The sequence below is a fragment of the Manis pentadactyla genome, chromosome 16, assembly GCF_030020395.1.
Source record: "Manis pentadactyla isolate mManPen7 chromosome 16, mManPen7.hap1, whole genome shotgun sequence".
NCBI classification, from domain to species: Eukaryota; Metazoa; Chordata; class Mammalia; order Pholidota; family Manidae; genus Manis; species Manis pentadactyla.
Window position 1 is genome coordinate 26,809,607 of NC_080034.1, and position 16,171 is coordinate 26,825,777.

General features: G+C 36.9%; 2 protein-coding genes across 3 annotated transcripts in view; one reads left to right on the top strand and one right to left on the bottom strand.

Moving 5' to 3' along the window:
* The window catches only part of RUNX2 (RUNX family transcription factor 2), a 306,364-nt gene that overhangs the window by 250,242 nt on the left and 39,951 nt on the right, over positions 1-16,171 (bottom strand). The gene's annotated exons all lie outside the window — the stretch shown is intronic.
* Positions 5,371-16,171, top strand: part of SUPT3H (SPT3 homolog, SAGA and STAGA complex component) — a 484,976-nt gene continuing 474,175 nt past the window's right edge. The window contains 2 exon segments of the mRNA XM_036927349.2: positions 5,371-5,675; positions 5,677-5,754. Coding sequence (XP_036783244.1) covers positions 5,487-5,675; positions 5,677-5,754 — 267 coding nt within the window. The 5' untranslated portion in view covers positions 5,371-5,486.

Genomic DNA, 16,171 nt, shown 5'->3' on the forward strand with positions numbered 1-16,171 from the left:
GCTGTTTATTTCACTCATGGCACTGATTAGTTTTGGCCCTGAGTCCATACATCATAGACAAATAAATATACATGTGTAATAAAAAATGGAAGCAGTTATTCAAATCATTCACTGAAATAGACCCAATTTTACATCTAGATATTTCCATGAAAATACTTTGGGGAACTGGTGTTTCTATATATTTGTGTCAAATGAATTCTCCAGTTTACTGTCAGGTACTACTTAAACAAAAAAAAAAAGTTATTTTTTTCACTTTAGGCTGAATAATTTTTTAAATAAAATAACCTAATTGTTGCTGGGCTTCACCAGTTTGCACATTCACTAATGTCTTTTTTTCTTAACTTTTTTTAGTGAAATATATATATGAAATATTATATTGATTTCAGATGAACAACTTAGTGCTTCATCAGTTATATACATTATTAAATGCTGACATGATAAGTGTAGTTATTACCATCTGTCACCATACAAAGATTTTACAATATGATGAGCTATATTCCCAAGCTATACATCCATCCCTGTGACTAAATTACTTCACAATTTTATAAGTTTTAATTTTGTAAGTTATCAAATACAAATATATTTCATAATGTTTATCCCCTTCAACTATTGCAACCCCCACCCCTGCCCCATGGCAACCAACAGTCCATTCTCTTGTTTATGTGTCTATTTCTATTTTGTTTATTCCTTTGTCTTATCTTTCAGATTCTACATATAAGTGAAACCATATGATATTTCTCTGACTTATTTCACTTAGCGTAACACCCTCTAGGTCCATCTGTGTTGTTGCAAATGGCAAGATTGCTTTATTTTTTTTTTTGACTGAATAATATTCCATTGTATGTATGTGCCACACTTTTTTTATCCATTCATCTATTGGTGGACACTTGGTTGCTTACATATAGTGACTATTCTAAATAATGCTGCAATAAACATACGGATGCATATATTTATTCGAATTAATGATTTCATTTTTTCCAGGTGGATTCCCAGAAGTAGAATTGCTGGATCTTATTTTTTTTTAAACAAAGGGATCTTAAGCTTCCTTCACATCTTAGAACAAAAGTAAAATAAATATTCCTTGACATATGTTAGAAAGGTCTGGATGGAAATCTATTGTAGGATCAGGATTAGAAATTAATGAAAAATTATTATAAAAAGGTACAAACTTCCCCCCATTCCCATAAGAGCTCACTTACGATGTCAACACATTAAAGATAATGCAAACACTGTACTTAATTACGTATTTATGCCTAAAACTGAGCTCTTGTCTCTCACACCTACCCCACACACTCCATCCTTGGTCTTTCAGCTCAGTTAGTGGCAAATTCATTTTTCCAGTTTCTCAGAACACTTTAGAATCATCCTTGATTCCTCTCTTTTTCTAGAATCCCAAATCCAATCTGTCAGCAAATCAGATTGATTTTCCAAATATATTAGAATCCACCATGTTTTACAGTGTCTACTGTAGCAACCCTAACCCAGGCCATCATCACTTCTTGCTGGGGTTACTGTAACCAGACCTGTTACTCTACAGACTTATTTTCAACCCAGCAGCCAGGGTAAAGTTGAATCATATCATGTGAATCTTCTGCTAAGTCTCCCAGTCCAAGCACACAGTCTTTCTGCCATCTGTCCTCCTTATACCTCTGAGACCCCACATCACCCTATTTTCTCTCTGGGTCACTGTTCTTCAGCTAAACTGGCCTTCCTGGCCATTCTTACCACTTCCTGGGCCTGTTCCTATGTCAGGGCCTTGGCACAGATTGTTCTCATTGTCTGAAATGCTATTTTTTTAGATATCTGAATCTGTCTCCTTCACCTTCTTCAAGTCATTATTCCAATGTCACTTTCTCAGTAAGACCTACCCCGCTTGCTTAATTTTAAAAATTACAATTCTCTCCTTCCTCCTGTGCTTCATTCATCTCATTCCATACCCCTTCCCTGTTATATAAAACTCCCCTTCCCCCCCAGTAATACTCATGGCCTTCTAACATATTATGTAATTTGGGTATTCATTTTGTATATTGTCCAAATCCTCCTTCTAGAATGTGAGTTTGGTGATGGCATGGATTTTCATGTTTTTTTCACTGCTATATCTGCAGCTTCTAGAATAATGTCAGGCACATGATAGGCCTACAATAAATATTTGTTGAATGAATGAAATAATTAGCATCTATCACTCACACCGAGCCAATAGACCTTATCTCCAAGGGTAAACGTAGAAGTTGTTTGTTTCCAGTACAGGAGGTATTACATATGGGACTTCTTGGGAATGAGAGCAACTAAGTTTCCATGTGTCTAGAGAGTTCAGGGCCCTTTGAAATCCTGATATTCTATTATTCTTTTCACATTCTAAGTCTCAAAACCTGATCATTTTCTCAGCAGTCAAGCACTAACTTTAAAAGATCCTGGAGTGTAAAACCTATAGTGAGAGGTTCCTAAGAGGATAGATCATGATTCCAGTTCTATGAGCTGATCAGTTTTGCAATTTAAAAAATTTTTTCTCTCATCGCTGTGCTGCTTTTCCTACTTTGACATATATGAATGTACTCAGAAGGAATGGGAAGCCAGTTTGATTACACCTTGAATAATTATGTGATGTACTCTCCTCCCATGTGTCAATAGATTTGATTAGTATATATTTTTTCACGTTGGTCTTTCTTTTGCAATGCATAATGTCAGCTGAACATCCAACTCTGCCTAAAGCAAGAGCCTTAAATATTCATGTAATTTTTGGTAGCACAAGTATGAATGCTGAGATTATTCAGTTCAAGTTTAAGATCCATCCTTTGGTCATTCGTATTTTAAAGGTGCATAGAATTTTAGGGCTGCAGGGTTTTAGTTAATTTGGTTGCATCATCTCATTCTACAGATATGAAAACTGTGCCCAATGATGTTTAATGACTTGCCAGGTACCACGGAGCTGAGTAATGTTTTTGGTTAGAACAACTTGTTCTAAGAATAAAGCAATAAAGCAAGGTCCTTTAGGATTGCAATTGAAAAATAGTACCAGGGAATTAATTGAATAGAGAGACAATTGCAATATATAATTCTAAACAATATGCAGTTCTACCCAGTTTATTTCCATGGTGACTATATAAGCATTAGAAATCTAAAGAAAATATAGCAAAGGATAAAATAATTGCTAAATAGGAAAAGAAAAGGCTTCCATATGCATCCTACTAAATAACAGTCATGGATCACAAAAGAGTAAGAATTTGCAGGTCACCCCATGAGGAGAGGAAACCACTTTCACAGAGATGGTCCCCTATTAGGCATGGCTTCTGCTATCCTTTGGAAAATTGGAGCTTTTTTATTACCCAATCTAGTCATTTTTTAAAGATGTCAATAGGCATTTTTACTCAGGTATGTGCACTTTCTCTTTGCACTAGTGAGTACATATAACTGTTACTATGCCAGAGGAATGTGAAAGTTTACGGTAACAATGCTTCATTTTCTTTTAACAGCCTTGTTCAAGGGATGGAGACATTTTTGTGGTGTGATGAATTGACTTGGTCTCCCAGCGTGTTTTATCCACATGCTTTGGAAATCACGTATTTTTCTGAGAGGTGGTGAACAGTTTCATTCTTTTTAGCTTGTTACAATTAAGATATCCTAGTAGCATTGGTCATTTAGGATGCTTGACATTCATCGAATGGAAAGTATTTTCGACCCTTTTGTGTATACAACAGTGCTCTTAAACTACAAATGAAATTATGCTCAATCAAATCTTTAAAAATGGACTTTAACAGATACCAGGATGTAGGAACACTAGGATTACTAATAAGACTTCAAAGCTCTCTGCCAACAGCACAATTCACAATTTCTGAAGATTGAATTTTTGAGCCCTCTCTACCAGTACCTGGTTTAACTCAGTTTCCTTTCTCCATTGCTCATTTTCTTTTCCTTTCTTTTTTTTTTTTCATTGCTCATTTTCTTAACTTCTGTTATTTGTGATTATATGTAGGTTAGACACTGGTAGCCTGAGACTAAGAAGATCTGGGTTCTATTCGGCAAAACTAGGCCAAATCTGGCCTCCATGTGATACAGGTACAATTCCTGGTCAAGCACTACTATAGCAACATTAATTGAACATCATTTTAATTGAAACAATCTGCTTTGAGTTATACTTCCAAAGATGTAATATTAATTTTCTATTTTCTTGATAATGTTTGAAAGGGCTTTTCAACTATTGTGTATACCAGTCTTCCTTTGTAAGAAATTCTGACAATTCTTTCTCAATAACTTTCTCTTATACTCACTTTGCTCAGCACTGAATTGAGCCCTGATTTAGTCATCATGGTGAGCTTTTATATCTTAAATATATTTATTCTTTTTGAACTTTAAGTATTTGGCAAATATTTAACTGTTGAGATTAAAGAGAACACAAAATTAACAGAAGACTCAAATATAATCCACAGAGGAAAAAAAACAAATAAATTGCTATTTTAAACAATGTAAGCGAATAGGGGGAAGGAAGGGATTATTTCAGAACACAAATATTATTAGGCAAGAAAATAACTGAAGCATTAATGCTTAAAAAGATCTGACCAAGGTTAGCAGTTACATAATTATGAAATACTTCATAATGGACATCGTAGGAGTGGATCTAAACATGGGTAATCAATTTTCTTCCTAAGCAGCTGGGAATGGTAAAGATATAAACAAGACTTCATGTAATATAAAAAATGAAAGCAATTGAAATCATTGTCTTAAAACTGTATTTAAAGAACTACATCTGTTTCAATCACATGTGCGAGGACAGGATGTACAGTTCAATACAGGGGGTCCGAGATTTTATTAAAATAAGGAGGAACAGGCCAAAATTCTAAGAAAAAATAAATACAGATCTTGCATAGAAAACCCTGAAATAGAAAAAGGTTTTAGTAACAAAAAGGTGGTAGTTAAAATTTGCCCGAGCTTGGTAAAATGGGTCGGGGGGAAGAATTCATTTCGGACCACCGTCTCCCACCGCCTCTCCAGTGACTATGCAGGGGCAGGGTGGGGAGCGGCGGTTGAGGATGCCGGAGAAGAGCTGGTATTTCCCGTGTGCTCCCGACAGCACTGCGCTCTTTTGGGGGAGGAGGGCTTTCTGATGTCTCCGTTTTCCCTTCACCATTCTACAAGAACAGACCGGCTAAGATCCCGGTTCACCCCAATCCCTGAAAAGATGACATGGGTCAGTCTCTGTCCTTAAACTGAAAACAGATTTCCAGTATCGGTCACCAAATTCTCGAAAATCCTAGCCCTCCCCCTCCATTCTTAAAGCATCCAAGCCTAGCCTTTGAGCACCCTCCAGACCTCAGCTCGTCCCCACTCCTCTCCCAGCAAGCCCCGTTCCAACACCCGCTGCGAGGCTCAGGGTGGGGGGTGGCCTGCCGCCGGCGTGCGGGCCCAGGAGCGCTCGGTGCCCCGCCCCCGGCGAGCGCGGCGGAAGTGGCTTGCTCCGGAAAGGGCCCCGCGCGCCGCCTGGCCGAGCGCGCATGCGCCAGTGCCCGCGCCCGCGGTGGGGGCGTGTGTCGCGTGTTCGCCTCCGTCTCCGCACCCCCGCCCCACAGAGAGTCGGACTCACGCCATCTTGCGCCCCCGCGCCCCCGCCTAGCCACCTTTTCCCTTTCTGCACTCTCAGCCCTCCACCCCGCCCCTTTCCAAGCGTGTCCCGGGCCGCAGCAGCAGAAACCGCACCATCTCTATCCCCACATTCTCCACGCGGGACGCGCAGCCGTGCCTACAAGTGTTCTTAGAGCAGAGGTTGTAGGGGGAGTGGGGGGCGGCGCGGGGGCGGAAGGGGGAGAGAAACGGGACCCGGCGCAACGCCGCGCGCGGAATCGCGCGTCTCCAGGCCGCCGCGTCCGGCCGGCCCGGCCCCTGCCGAGGGCGGCCATGGGAGAGTACTTGGCGTTTGCGCTGGAGGGCCGAAGGGCAGCCGGCCTGTGAGGCGGTAGCCCGGCGCGGCGCCCTTCTTCTCTCGCGGTGTGTGGAGTTGGCTCTTGACTCCTCCCCGTCGGGGGTGGGCGTGGGGCGAGGGGAGCCGGGCGGGCCGGCCGGAGACGGCGTGGCTGGGGTGTGTGAAGTCTGTCGTCTAGGTAGTGTCTTGGGAGAAGGAATACTTAAAGAAGGAAACTGTTGCTTCACGGGCAGGGTCGAAGAAAAGTTAGGTAGCATTTGTAGAAGTGTAGCATCCAGAAAAAAGACCAGCTATGCTGTCGGTTAAGCCCACATCTGCGATCCCTGGGGAAATTATTTAGCATGTCTTTGGCTGGCTGTCCCGGTCTGTAAAATGGGGATAGTCAGCCTAGCTCAGAATTGTGAGGTTTATGAGATAATACATGTTAAATGCTTAGAATAGCGGCAGGCACTGATCAATTACATGTAACTAATTTGGCGCTCCATGTTTTTAAGAAATTCACAATGACTGTCACCTTGTTTTCTAAACTAAAAATCAAAAAAGACACGAAGTTCTGACAAATGAGAATAGTTCTATAGGAACAGTGGAAAGTAATATCTGACACTCAGATAATCCTGGACAAACATTATTAATGTAAACATGAATAGATTAGCATAATCCCATGAATCTGATGGAAACTAAACTATTATGTTCAAAAGTAGCGTATATTAATCTGGGAGGAGAGGACTCAGCGTCTCAGTATACGTGAGGGGCAGAACTTTGGAAGTGGAGTTAGGTCAGCTCTGCAAAGATTTACTTGAAGACCAGATTGAGGATGGAACTCTTGGAATTTTTGGTGTATGTTGCAGAGAGGCTGGATTTAACAGAATGAGGAATAGTTTCCTGATGGTACTTTGCAAAAATAGAATGCATTTCATAGTACTATCAAGTCTTGTATGTGGGAATATTCAAACAAAGGTTTAGAGCAGCCTGTGTCTAGAGCAGTGTCCAGTAGATCTTTCTGCTGTGATGGAAATATTCTGCAATCTGTGCTGTCTTAATATGGTATCCACTAGACACAAGTGACCCTTGAACGCTTGAAATGTTGCTAATGCACTGAGGAACTTAATTTTTTTACTTTAATTAATTTAGATATAAATAGCTTTATGTGGCTTAATGCCTATCTTACTGGACAGCATGGATCTAGAACCTAGACTTTCAGAACCTTTGGTTCCAATTCTTCATTCGGTTGAGTTGTAAATCAGAGAAGCCAATAATAAATAAATTGGAAAATTTACTACCTTAGGGAATCATAATTATATGCCTTTCATTCCAATACTATTAAAAGCATGAGTGGTTTAATAATAATATAGCGTGACAAATTAAAGCAAAACATTCTTTTGATTCCTAGGTTGTACAGCTAAATGCCAGATTTATTTGGAGAACCATAACAATACTAACTGCAATTTCCTTTAATCATTATTGTACTGTATTGTGACCATGGATTGCCACTATCTTTTATCACTTTGGTTAGTTTTCACTGAAAGCTTTCAACTCTTTTATTCCTGAAGTTTTTTCCATTTGAAAGATGGTACTTCTTAAAAAACTTTTTGTTATAATAAAGCAATTTGATAAGTTACAGAAGTAATCTTTGAGCATTGGGGCCATTTTAGAATTAGTTTTGTGGTTATCAGTATTCAACATTTTTGAAGAGAGAAGCTCAGATTTGGTGGTATTTTGTGAGATTAATTTCTTTGAAATATATAGATCTGTTTTTTTTTTTTCCAAGCAAATGTTTATAAAGTTGAGTTTGAAAATAAAGCTTTAAAAAAACTTCATAGATAACGCCCTAACTCTGGCCTGATGTCTGTAAAATGTTGCCCTTGGTCTCAAGGCTGAAGATAATATTTCCATTTGGAACAAAAACTTAAAAACTCATGAATTAAGCATATACAGAGAGTAGCCCATGACATGCAAATCAAAATGGGTTTCTTTTATGTAGGGTGACTGTATACCCTAGTTTTTCTGGGCCATGGTGTAGAGCCTGTTTGTCCCAAGCATAGTTACTAATAGAGCTGCTGTCACATCAAAAATGTCAGAGTTGGTACCACACAATATAATGTGGTCACCTTACTTTTTGGCTTGTTGAAATTTATAGTAGAGATGTGCTTGCTCTGAGGTATTGATGAAGTTACTACTTAAGTGCTTAAATACTAGATGAGATAGCTGAAATAAGGCCAACAAGTGACCTGTCCTTTTAAGCCACTAATTAAAGATTTTGCTTTTCTCCTGATAATTGGATAGAAATCTTGGGCATCTTGATTTTTGGTTCTCTCTAAAAAAATGATCTTTCGTGTAGGAGGCTGCAAAGAAAGGCTGTGTCAGTCAAATCAGAAGATTGAGTATTCTTGTTGAAAATAATAGTTTTATTTTATGGTGAGGTTGAATAATGAAGTCAATCAGAAATCTGCTTATTATGTATTAGAGTGTTAAAGAAGGATTTTACTTATAGTTCACTTAAATAGTAAAGAAAAAGAATTCAGCCAAATGCATTATTGTTTTAGTTGAATTTATATGGTACTGAATAAAATATTTTATTGAGTCAAATACACTTTGTTCCCCTCTGCTGAAATGAAAGTTAAATGCGGTTAACCCATGTGATGTGCTGCGTGTATTGAAGCACATAGGAAGCAAGTACTTGATAAATACTAGCTTCCTTGGCTTTAAATTTAATGAATTGAATAATGGATCTCGAAGAGATATTAATGTTCTGAGATGCATAGAACTAATTTGGGAAACCTAGGTTTAGCCCTTCTCTCCTTTTTGTGATTTCAGTTGACAGATTTAACTGTTCTGAGCCTAAATTTCCTCAGCAGTAAAATGGAATTATTACCTACCCTTATCACACTGCCTCACACGGTTTTTGGAGGCTTCAGATATGAGGTTTACATAATTTGTTGTTTTGTTTTGTAAACATTTTATTACTTAATTGGTTTTGTCTCAGTTTGTTTACCTACATACCTCCAGTAAAGACTGACCCTAAATCTGCAAAAATTGTTGCATATTTTAGTTGGTGAAACAGTATAGGTAGAATATAATAGGCACCATTACCCAAGATCTTTCTCTTTGACAAATAATACTGTACATCACAGAAATGGTGCTTTACTGAACTGGTTGCAGTATGTGCTCTACACAAAAGAACTCCATACTACTGCTAAGGGAGAACCAGCATTTTCACGGGCACTTGATGTGTTCCATCTGTTGTGCTAAATGCTGTATTTCATTTATTTATCCAAACATGTCATTTCCACTTAATAGGTGATGTCAGTGAGGCTCTTACTTTCTGGAACTGATCTGTCAGTTTTTTTGCATTATACTACTGCCTCTATTATTGATAATATATGGCTGATAGTTATTGGATATTGAAGATTAAATAAGGTAATGAACATGAAAATTGCATTGAAACATTCAAGGGTTAGCTGTACTTCATGATAAGATTTCATGAAGCTGTGCTTTTCCTTGAATGATGATGATGATGACGATTCTCCTTTTTCTTCATCATCATCATCATCATCATCATCATCATGAACCGAGTGCTTTCTATGTACCAGGCACTGTCCTAAGTTCTCTATATACATTACTTCATGGAACCTATCAGAGGGGTATTTTTAATTTCCATTTTCTAGATGAGGGAACTGAAGTTGGGAGGTGATATGACTTGCCCAAGGTCACATGGTAATCGTTAGAGCCTGTGTTTGAACTCCAGAGGCCAGCTCTTTACTGCTAAACTGAGAGTTGGCCTAAGCAGGTATTTCACAGCAAAGTTCATATGACAAACACATTGTGGAGGTCTTGTGAGTTAATTGTGATCAACTTTTATTTGCATGTTCCTTGTGGGAGTAGAAAGAACTCTGAACCAGGAGTCAGGAGACCTCACTTTTAGTCCCAGCTGTGTCACTAAATAGTGATGTGTCCCTGGGCAGATCAAGAAACCACTCTAGACTTCAGTTTCCTCATCTGAAAAATGAGGGATTTGGATGAAATTAGTGATTTTCAAACTGTAGTTCTGAGCCTCAGACATTTTTGGTCCCCCTCCCACCAGTTTGCATAGTTATACTTTTGTCTGTTACAATTGTTTATCTGTCTACCTGAGATTTCCTTTTAAGCAAAGAATTTCTGAATTTAACTTTTAATGTCACCAATCTCCAAGATAACTGAATGATAAGTGGCCTGACTACTATGTGTACAACTTCTCAGTAATTCTACATTATCGTAGTGTGTTCAAGATTGGCATCTTTACAAATGAAAAACTAAAGCACTAAATGGGAGAACACTGGTGAATATTTGTTAAAATATGTAGATAGACTGAATGTTTCAGATTATCAGCTACCTGGGATCAAAGTCTGTTTTTTGTTAGGTTTGTGACTTTACCAGTATTTTAACTCTTAGCTTCCTCATTGGTATGGGGGAAATACTTGCCTTATAGGGTGATTGTGGAAAAATAAGAGCTAATGCTGGTGAAAGACCCTTTATAAACTCTGAAATGCTTATAAAAATTCATCTGTTTTTTATATACCTACAGTATATCTCCCGTTCCTTTCTCTTTTTAACCATGTGAACTATGTTTTTCACCACATCAGATGTTTCATTTAATTGTTTATATTTTATATAGACTTATCACATTTCTAAAATATTAATCTAGACTGGAAGAGAATCTGATGTTTAAGAGATCTCCTTATTTGACATCCTGGTCAAATATGCTTATCTTTTACTATTAGAAGTATAATTGTCTCAAAAATTTCACACATATCTGAAAAATTGACCATTAAGTCATCGATTATATAATGTTTTATGTAAAAACAACAGTGTTTCAGTATTGGAAGAGTTAGCTTGCCATTTTGTCAGGGTTTAGATGTTATGTATTTTATGATGACCTGGTAGGCACATAGGCAGTGTGGTTTAAGGACTATTTTTATAAAGAATGAAAAAATTTTTTTGAAACTCAATATTTCCATGAGAGAGTACAGGTTACAGAAGCACATAGAATAGAAACCTACCTTAATAGGAGACTAAAAAAGAAAAATATAATAGAGAACTTCATGTCTCTCTGAGAAGGCATTACTGGGCTCCTAGTTCTGTAGGTTAAAAAAGTCATTGCTTGTGTAGCCAGCTAGGAAATGTAAATGCTCAATTTATGTCTGTCAATCTGTCTTCAGGAACTTTCATAGTTTATAGGGTTTTGATATTCATTTCAATTTAAATATATTTTTTGTGTACCCATTATGTGGTAGCCACTGTCTTCTTTATAACACCTCCCTGAAATAGGCAGAAATTATTTTTGACAGATGAAGAAACTGAACTTGAGAGATTAATTGATCCTATTACCAGGTTCTACTTCATTGATTAATTATCCTTCTTAACAAAAACCCTATGACCATGACTTTTATTTCAATTTTCTGCCGTACAACATCTGTCACAAAGCTTCTGCAGGATTGTCCACTTGAATTCTCCACTTGAATGTCTAATAGTTGTCTCAGACTTAACATGGTCCCAGCTGAACTCCTGTTTTTTTTACTTTCCAGTCTTCCTGATTTCAGTAAATGGTACCACTATTCATTCAGTTCCTCACAGAGTCATCCTTGGCTGCTTTTCTCTCATACCCCATGTCTAATTCATTAGCAAGTCAGCTGTGCCTTCACAGCATATTCCAGAAATCTGACCTCTTCTCACCATCTCCACGTGTTCCACTAATTCAAGCCACTGTCGTCTCTTGTCTGTACAACTTCAAAAACTTTCTAACTGGTCTCCTTATTTGTACCTTTGCTTCCTTACAGTGTATTCCCACAGTAGCTGGAGTTACCTTTTTAAAACCTAAAGTATTTTTAAAGTCATTTCCCTTTTCATGATTCTCTAATAGCTTCTTCCCATTATATTCAAATAAGATTTAACCTCCTCTGGCCTACAGATCTTTATATCATCTGGCCTTGTGATAACTTTGACCTTATTTTCTACTCCTTATTTCCCTTTGTTTATTTCACTCTTGCAACACTGTCCTCTGGATGTTGGTATTTTGTTGTTCTTTTTGCCCAGAAGTTCTTCAGAGCTCCCTCCTGGGCTTTGTTCCAATCTTATGTTAAATGTCACCTCCTGGTTGAAATCAACTTGTTTAATTTGTTTTCATAGCATTTGTCACTACCTCAAATTATATTTATGTGTTTTTATCTTGCCTTATAACCTAGTTCTTTTTGTCTAGCTTAGTTACTACTGTATCCTTAGCTCTTAAAACAGTGTTTGGCTTGTAGTAGATGCTCAGGTAAGTAGTTATGAATGAATAAGCCAAAGCACAGGTAGTGCATTGGCTTTAAATAAGGGGGTGCCTTTATTGTAAGAGGAGAGAATTAAGAGAAGATAGAGTGGCTTTGGTGGAGAAGAGTGGAGGGAGTTAGTAAATAAAGGCTCTATTTCTCTGTGAAGTAGAAAGTACAGTATCTTCTGATAGCTGGGGGAGTAATTATGGGGCAGAAGTTTATTAACAAACTAAAATAATTAGTGTGCACTAAAATATCTAATGTTAAACCAAAAGATTTAGTAAAGTCAAACAACTAAATGTCAGAGAAGGAATTCCTGACAATGTGTATCTGGGAAGGCTTCTTGGGGATACTGAGCTTTAGGTCAGCCTTTTGTAGACCACTAGCGTTTGGATGCGTGGAGAGGAAACAAGTATTGCTAACAGCAAGAACTGTAGGGTAAAGGCTCAAAAGAAGTGGGGATGGTTCCGGAGACACTGAATGGAATTTGACTGTTACAGGAAAGGAGGCTGGAGAGGCCTGGTGGGACTGATCTTAGACATGTTTTGTCTTCCAGGCAATGGACAGGCATTGGAGGCTTCTGAGGAGAGGAGTAACAAATATTTAGAATTAATACTTTGGAGGTAATATGGAGAATTAATTAGAAAGCTGGGAGATGTGTTTAAAAGATACTGTAGTAATGGTATTGATTAAGGTGAGATTGGAAAGAAAGGGATTGATTTAGAATTGATTTTTTTTTACAAGGAAAAAATTGCCAGGACCAGAGTGCCTTGATATAGGCAGGGAAAGAGGTGGAGAATAAAAATTGCCTTGGAGTTTTGATCTTATGTGACTGAAGAGTAGTGTTGCTCTTACAGACCTGGGAATGTTGGACAGGGAAGCAAGTTTGGTGGAAAAATATAGTAGGAAATAGTGTAATATATTACATGGAAGAGTTTTTCTGTCTATGAATTCTGTCTATAAAGTCTTTTGGTACCAATTACATTTGAATGGTGATTCTCTACTTCAGTATAGGTAGTAACTTGTCATTTTTGATCATTAGTTGTTCCATATGAATATTTATACCTTCTTATACATATTAATTAGAATCAAACTGATTTTGGTTAGAAAGTACTATTCCTGTTCTCATAGTTTTTAAGAAAAATAATTGCACAACAAATGGTAAGGTATTTCTTTATAATGTGTATTGCTTTGTATGGTACTTCATAATTTTCAAAATACTTTCACTTCTTCATTTACATCATTGAACAGTAATCCAATGACACAGGGGTAGTTTGGATTTGCTATTCGTTTACCTATTTTTTTTTAAACCACAGTTTAAATCTTTATTTTCAGATTATAATAAGTGTGAAATCTCAGTCCATTTTCCCCATAATAATAGACTGGGTCTGATGGTCCTCCTCTTGTCTCACAGTATCTTGCTGATTATCTCTGACCTCATTCCACTGGGTATATGTTAACTTCAGGAGGCTATAAGCTACTAAGTAGCAAGGACATCTTTCTTATCTATGTATTCTTTCTTAGACCATTCAGTCATTTGTTCATTTACCCAACATTACTGAGCATCAGCCATGTAATGCAGTATATTAGGTATCAAAATTACAAGTAAACAGTGTCCTTTACTTAAGCAGCTAACAGTTTGAAATGAGGAAATATACTGTAGTGTGAGAAGTATGATAGTTGCATCTTATTTCAGGTTCTGAGCTTACTGATATATGGTAAGTGAATACAAATGATTTTTACTTATGAAAATACAGTTAGCAGTTTCAGAAAGATAACTGTTGATTTCAAAGCAGTTATAAATTATAGGTCAATCATCTGTTCTTTGGATTATTCATGTTATTTCTCTGTTAGTAGATAATTGAATGGACCACCTGAGTTTTATACCATCCAAATCCACTTGAAATGGGGCATATATCAATATATTGGAATTATCATTGTGTTATCCCAAATATTAGGCATACAAGTCTTAAAATTTTTTACATTTCAGTTTTAATTTTTTCCATTCAGTGATTGATCATTTGGTTTTATTTTTCACAGCAGGAGAAATTTAGATCATGATGTAACTTGAGTTTTTTTTTAATAGAACTAACAGGCAGTGTATAATTGTATTGGCTTAACCATAATTGCTTCCTGCCTTTGGAGTTCTGTGAAAATGAAGTGTTCTGATTACAACAGTTTTCTGTTAATTTATATTATGTGATGTTAAGGTTATGAATGATTGGAATTGACTCTGTTGATCCTTACAATCAGTAGGTCAGCTGAATTAATTTCCCTCAGCAGTGATATAATAGAAGAAATGATAAAAATTCCACTAACTTTTAATAAATGGGTAGACTGATGGATTTCACAATCTAGATTTTGATGTTGTTTTGAGGGTGCTGTAACTAGTAATAGAGTTATCAACTCTTTGAGGCATTTTAAGCTAAAGATGTTTCATGGTATTTCTTGGTCACCAAATATATGAGCTGTAAATAGAAACCCATTAACATGTTCATTATATTTTTGTTTAATTCACATTTGTAATTATAACTTTAGTATGGTTAAACAAATTTTTTTTGTTGCAGTATTTTCTGAGAAAAAGGGATATGTCCTTAAGTTCCACTATTTTAAGTTAGATGATGTCAGTTTTTCTACTCTGGAACAGGAGTTTACAGGTGTGACATAGTATTGGCTATTGGCTTGGTGATTAGGTTTGAATTTATAGGTGTGACATAGTATTGGCTATTGGCTTGATGATCAGGTTTAAATATAAGTGTTAATCAGAGATGAACTTATTCCTTGGGTTCACATTTAAACTGTGGCATGTTGAAATAATCTAAGTCTCCATCTGCACATCTGAATTCATTTTGTAAAATATGGCAAACAGCTGCATTTCAAATGAAAGCTAAAACAACTGCAGGACATTAACCCATTGAGAAGATTACAGTAGGTTTTCAGTTCCATGTTAACTGTATTTATTACAGAAAATTGACTTGAGTGCTTCTGCTTTTAACTGACTTAAAAAAATGGGAAAAAGGAAATAAAGTATTGGCATGATAGGGCTTTGATGTGTAAAGAAGTTAATGTCTAAAGCAATTATCTAAATCATCAAACAAAATGTGGGTATGTGAAATATTTTTAAAGATTCTAATGAGCTATCAGCTCATCATGTCAAGAAAAATGTTACTCACCTGTTTGATTTAAAAACTGAATAACTTGATGGTGAAAGGATGATCATAATTACAATAAACTAGGATTGGGACCTTTTACCTCTTACCAATAAGTACTCTTGATGTGAAACATTTGTAGTAGGAGGATAACCAAAGAAAGCAGTGGTTTTAATATAAATTTACTTTTTTCTAATGTCTCCTCTTCTGAGATGGTTAAAGCAGGGTGACTGGATTTGCAAAATGAAAAAAGGGGCATATTGTTCTATCAGTGTCTCAAGACATTTGGTGATAGGGTAATCCTATAGAAGGGCATATGTTCATATCTGACATGAGTCAATTTAAATCATAACTGTGTTTGGAGACAGGGGTTAATGTTTAATTTTGAGTCTAATATTTTCTCCGGGGTATCATATCTTTGTCAGTCTTCTTTTGGGACAACACAGGAAACATTTTCCAAGATCCTTGAGAAAGCCAGGTCTCTTTTTTACCACTGTTTTGATGCTTCAGGACTGTTCCTGGAAGCACTTGGTTTTCTATTTTCCCCCAGTCTTGGACTGGTGATGTGTTGGTTTTTTTTTTTTTTTAAAACCTGAGTTTCAAATGATGATGTTCCTTAGTCCAAAAGTCCTTGTGAAAAAATAGGATAAATTTAGGCTTAAAAAAGATGAAGGTCTTTTATAGCATTAGCTTCTTTGTATGGCTTAGAATTTTGATTTTCAAGCTGATTTTGAATGAAATACTTTTCCTTCTCTTTTCTCTGTTTTCCCATTCTCTGTCTGCTGGTTTTGGCCTGGCCCTCGGGCCCTCAGACTAGACCAGGG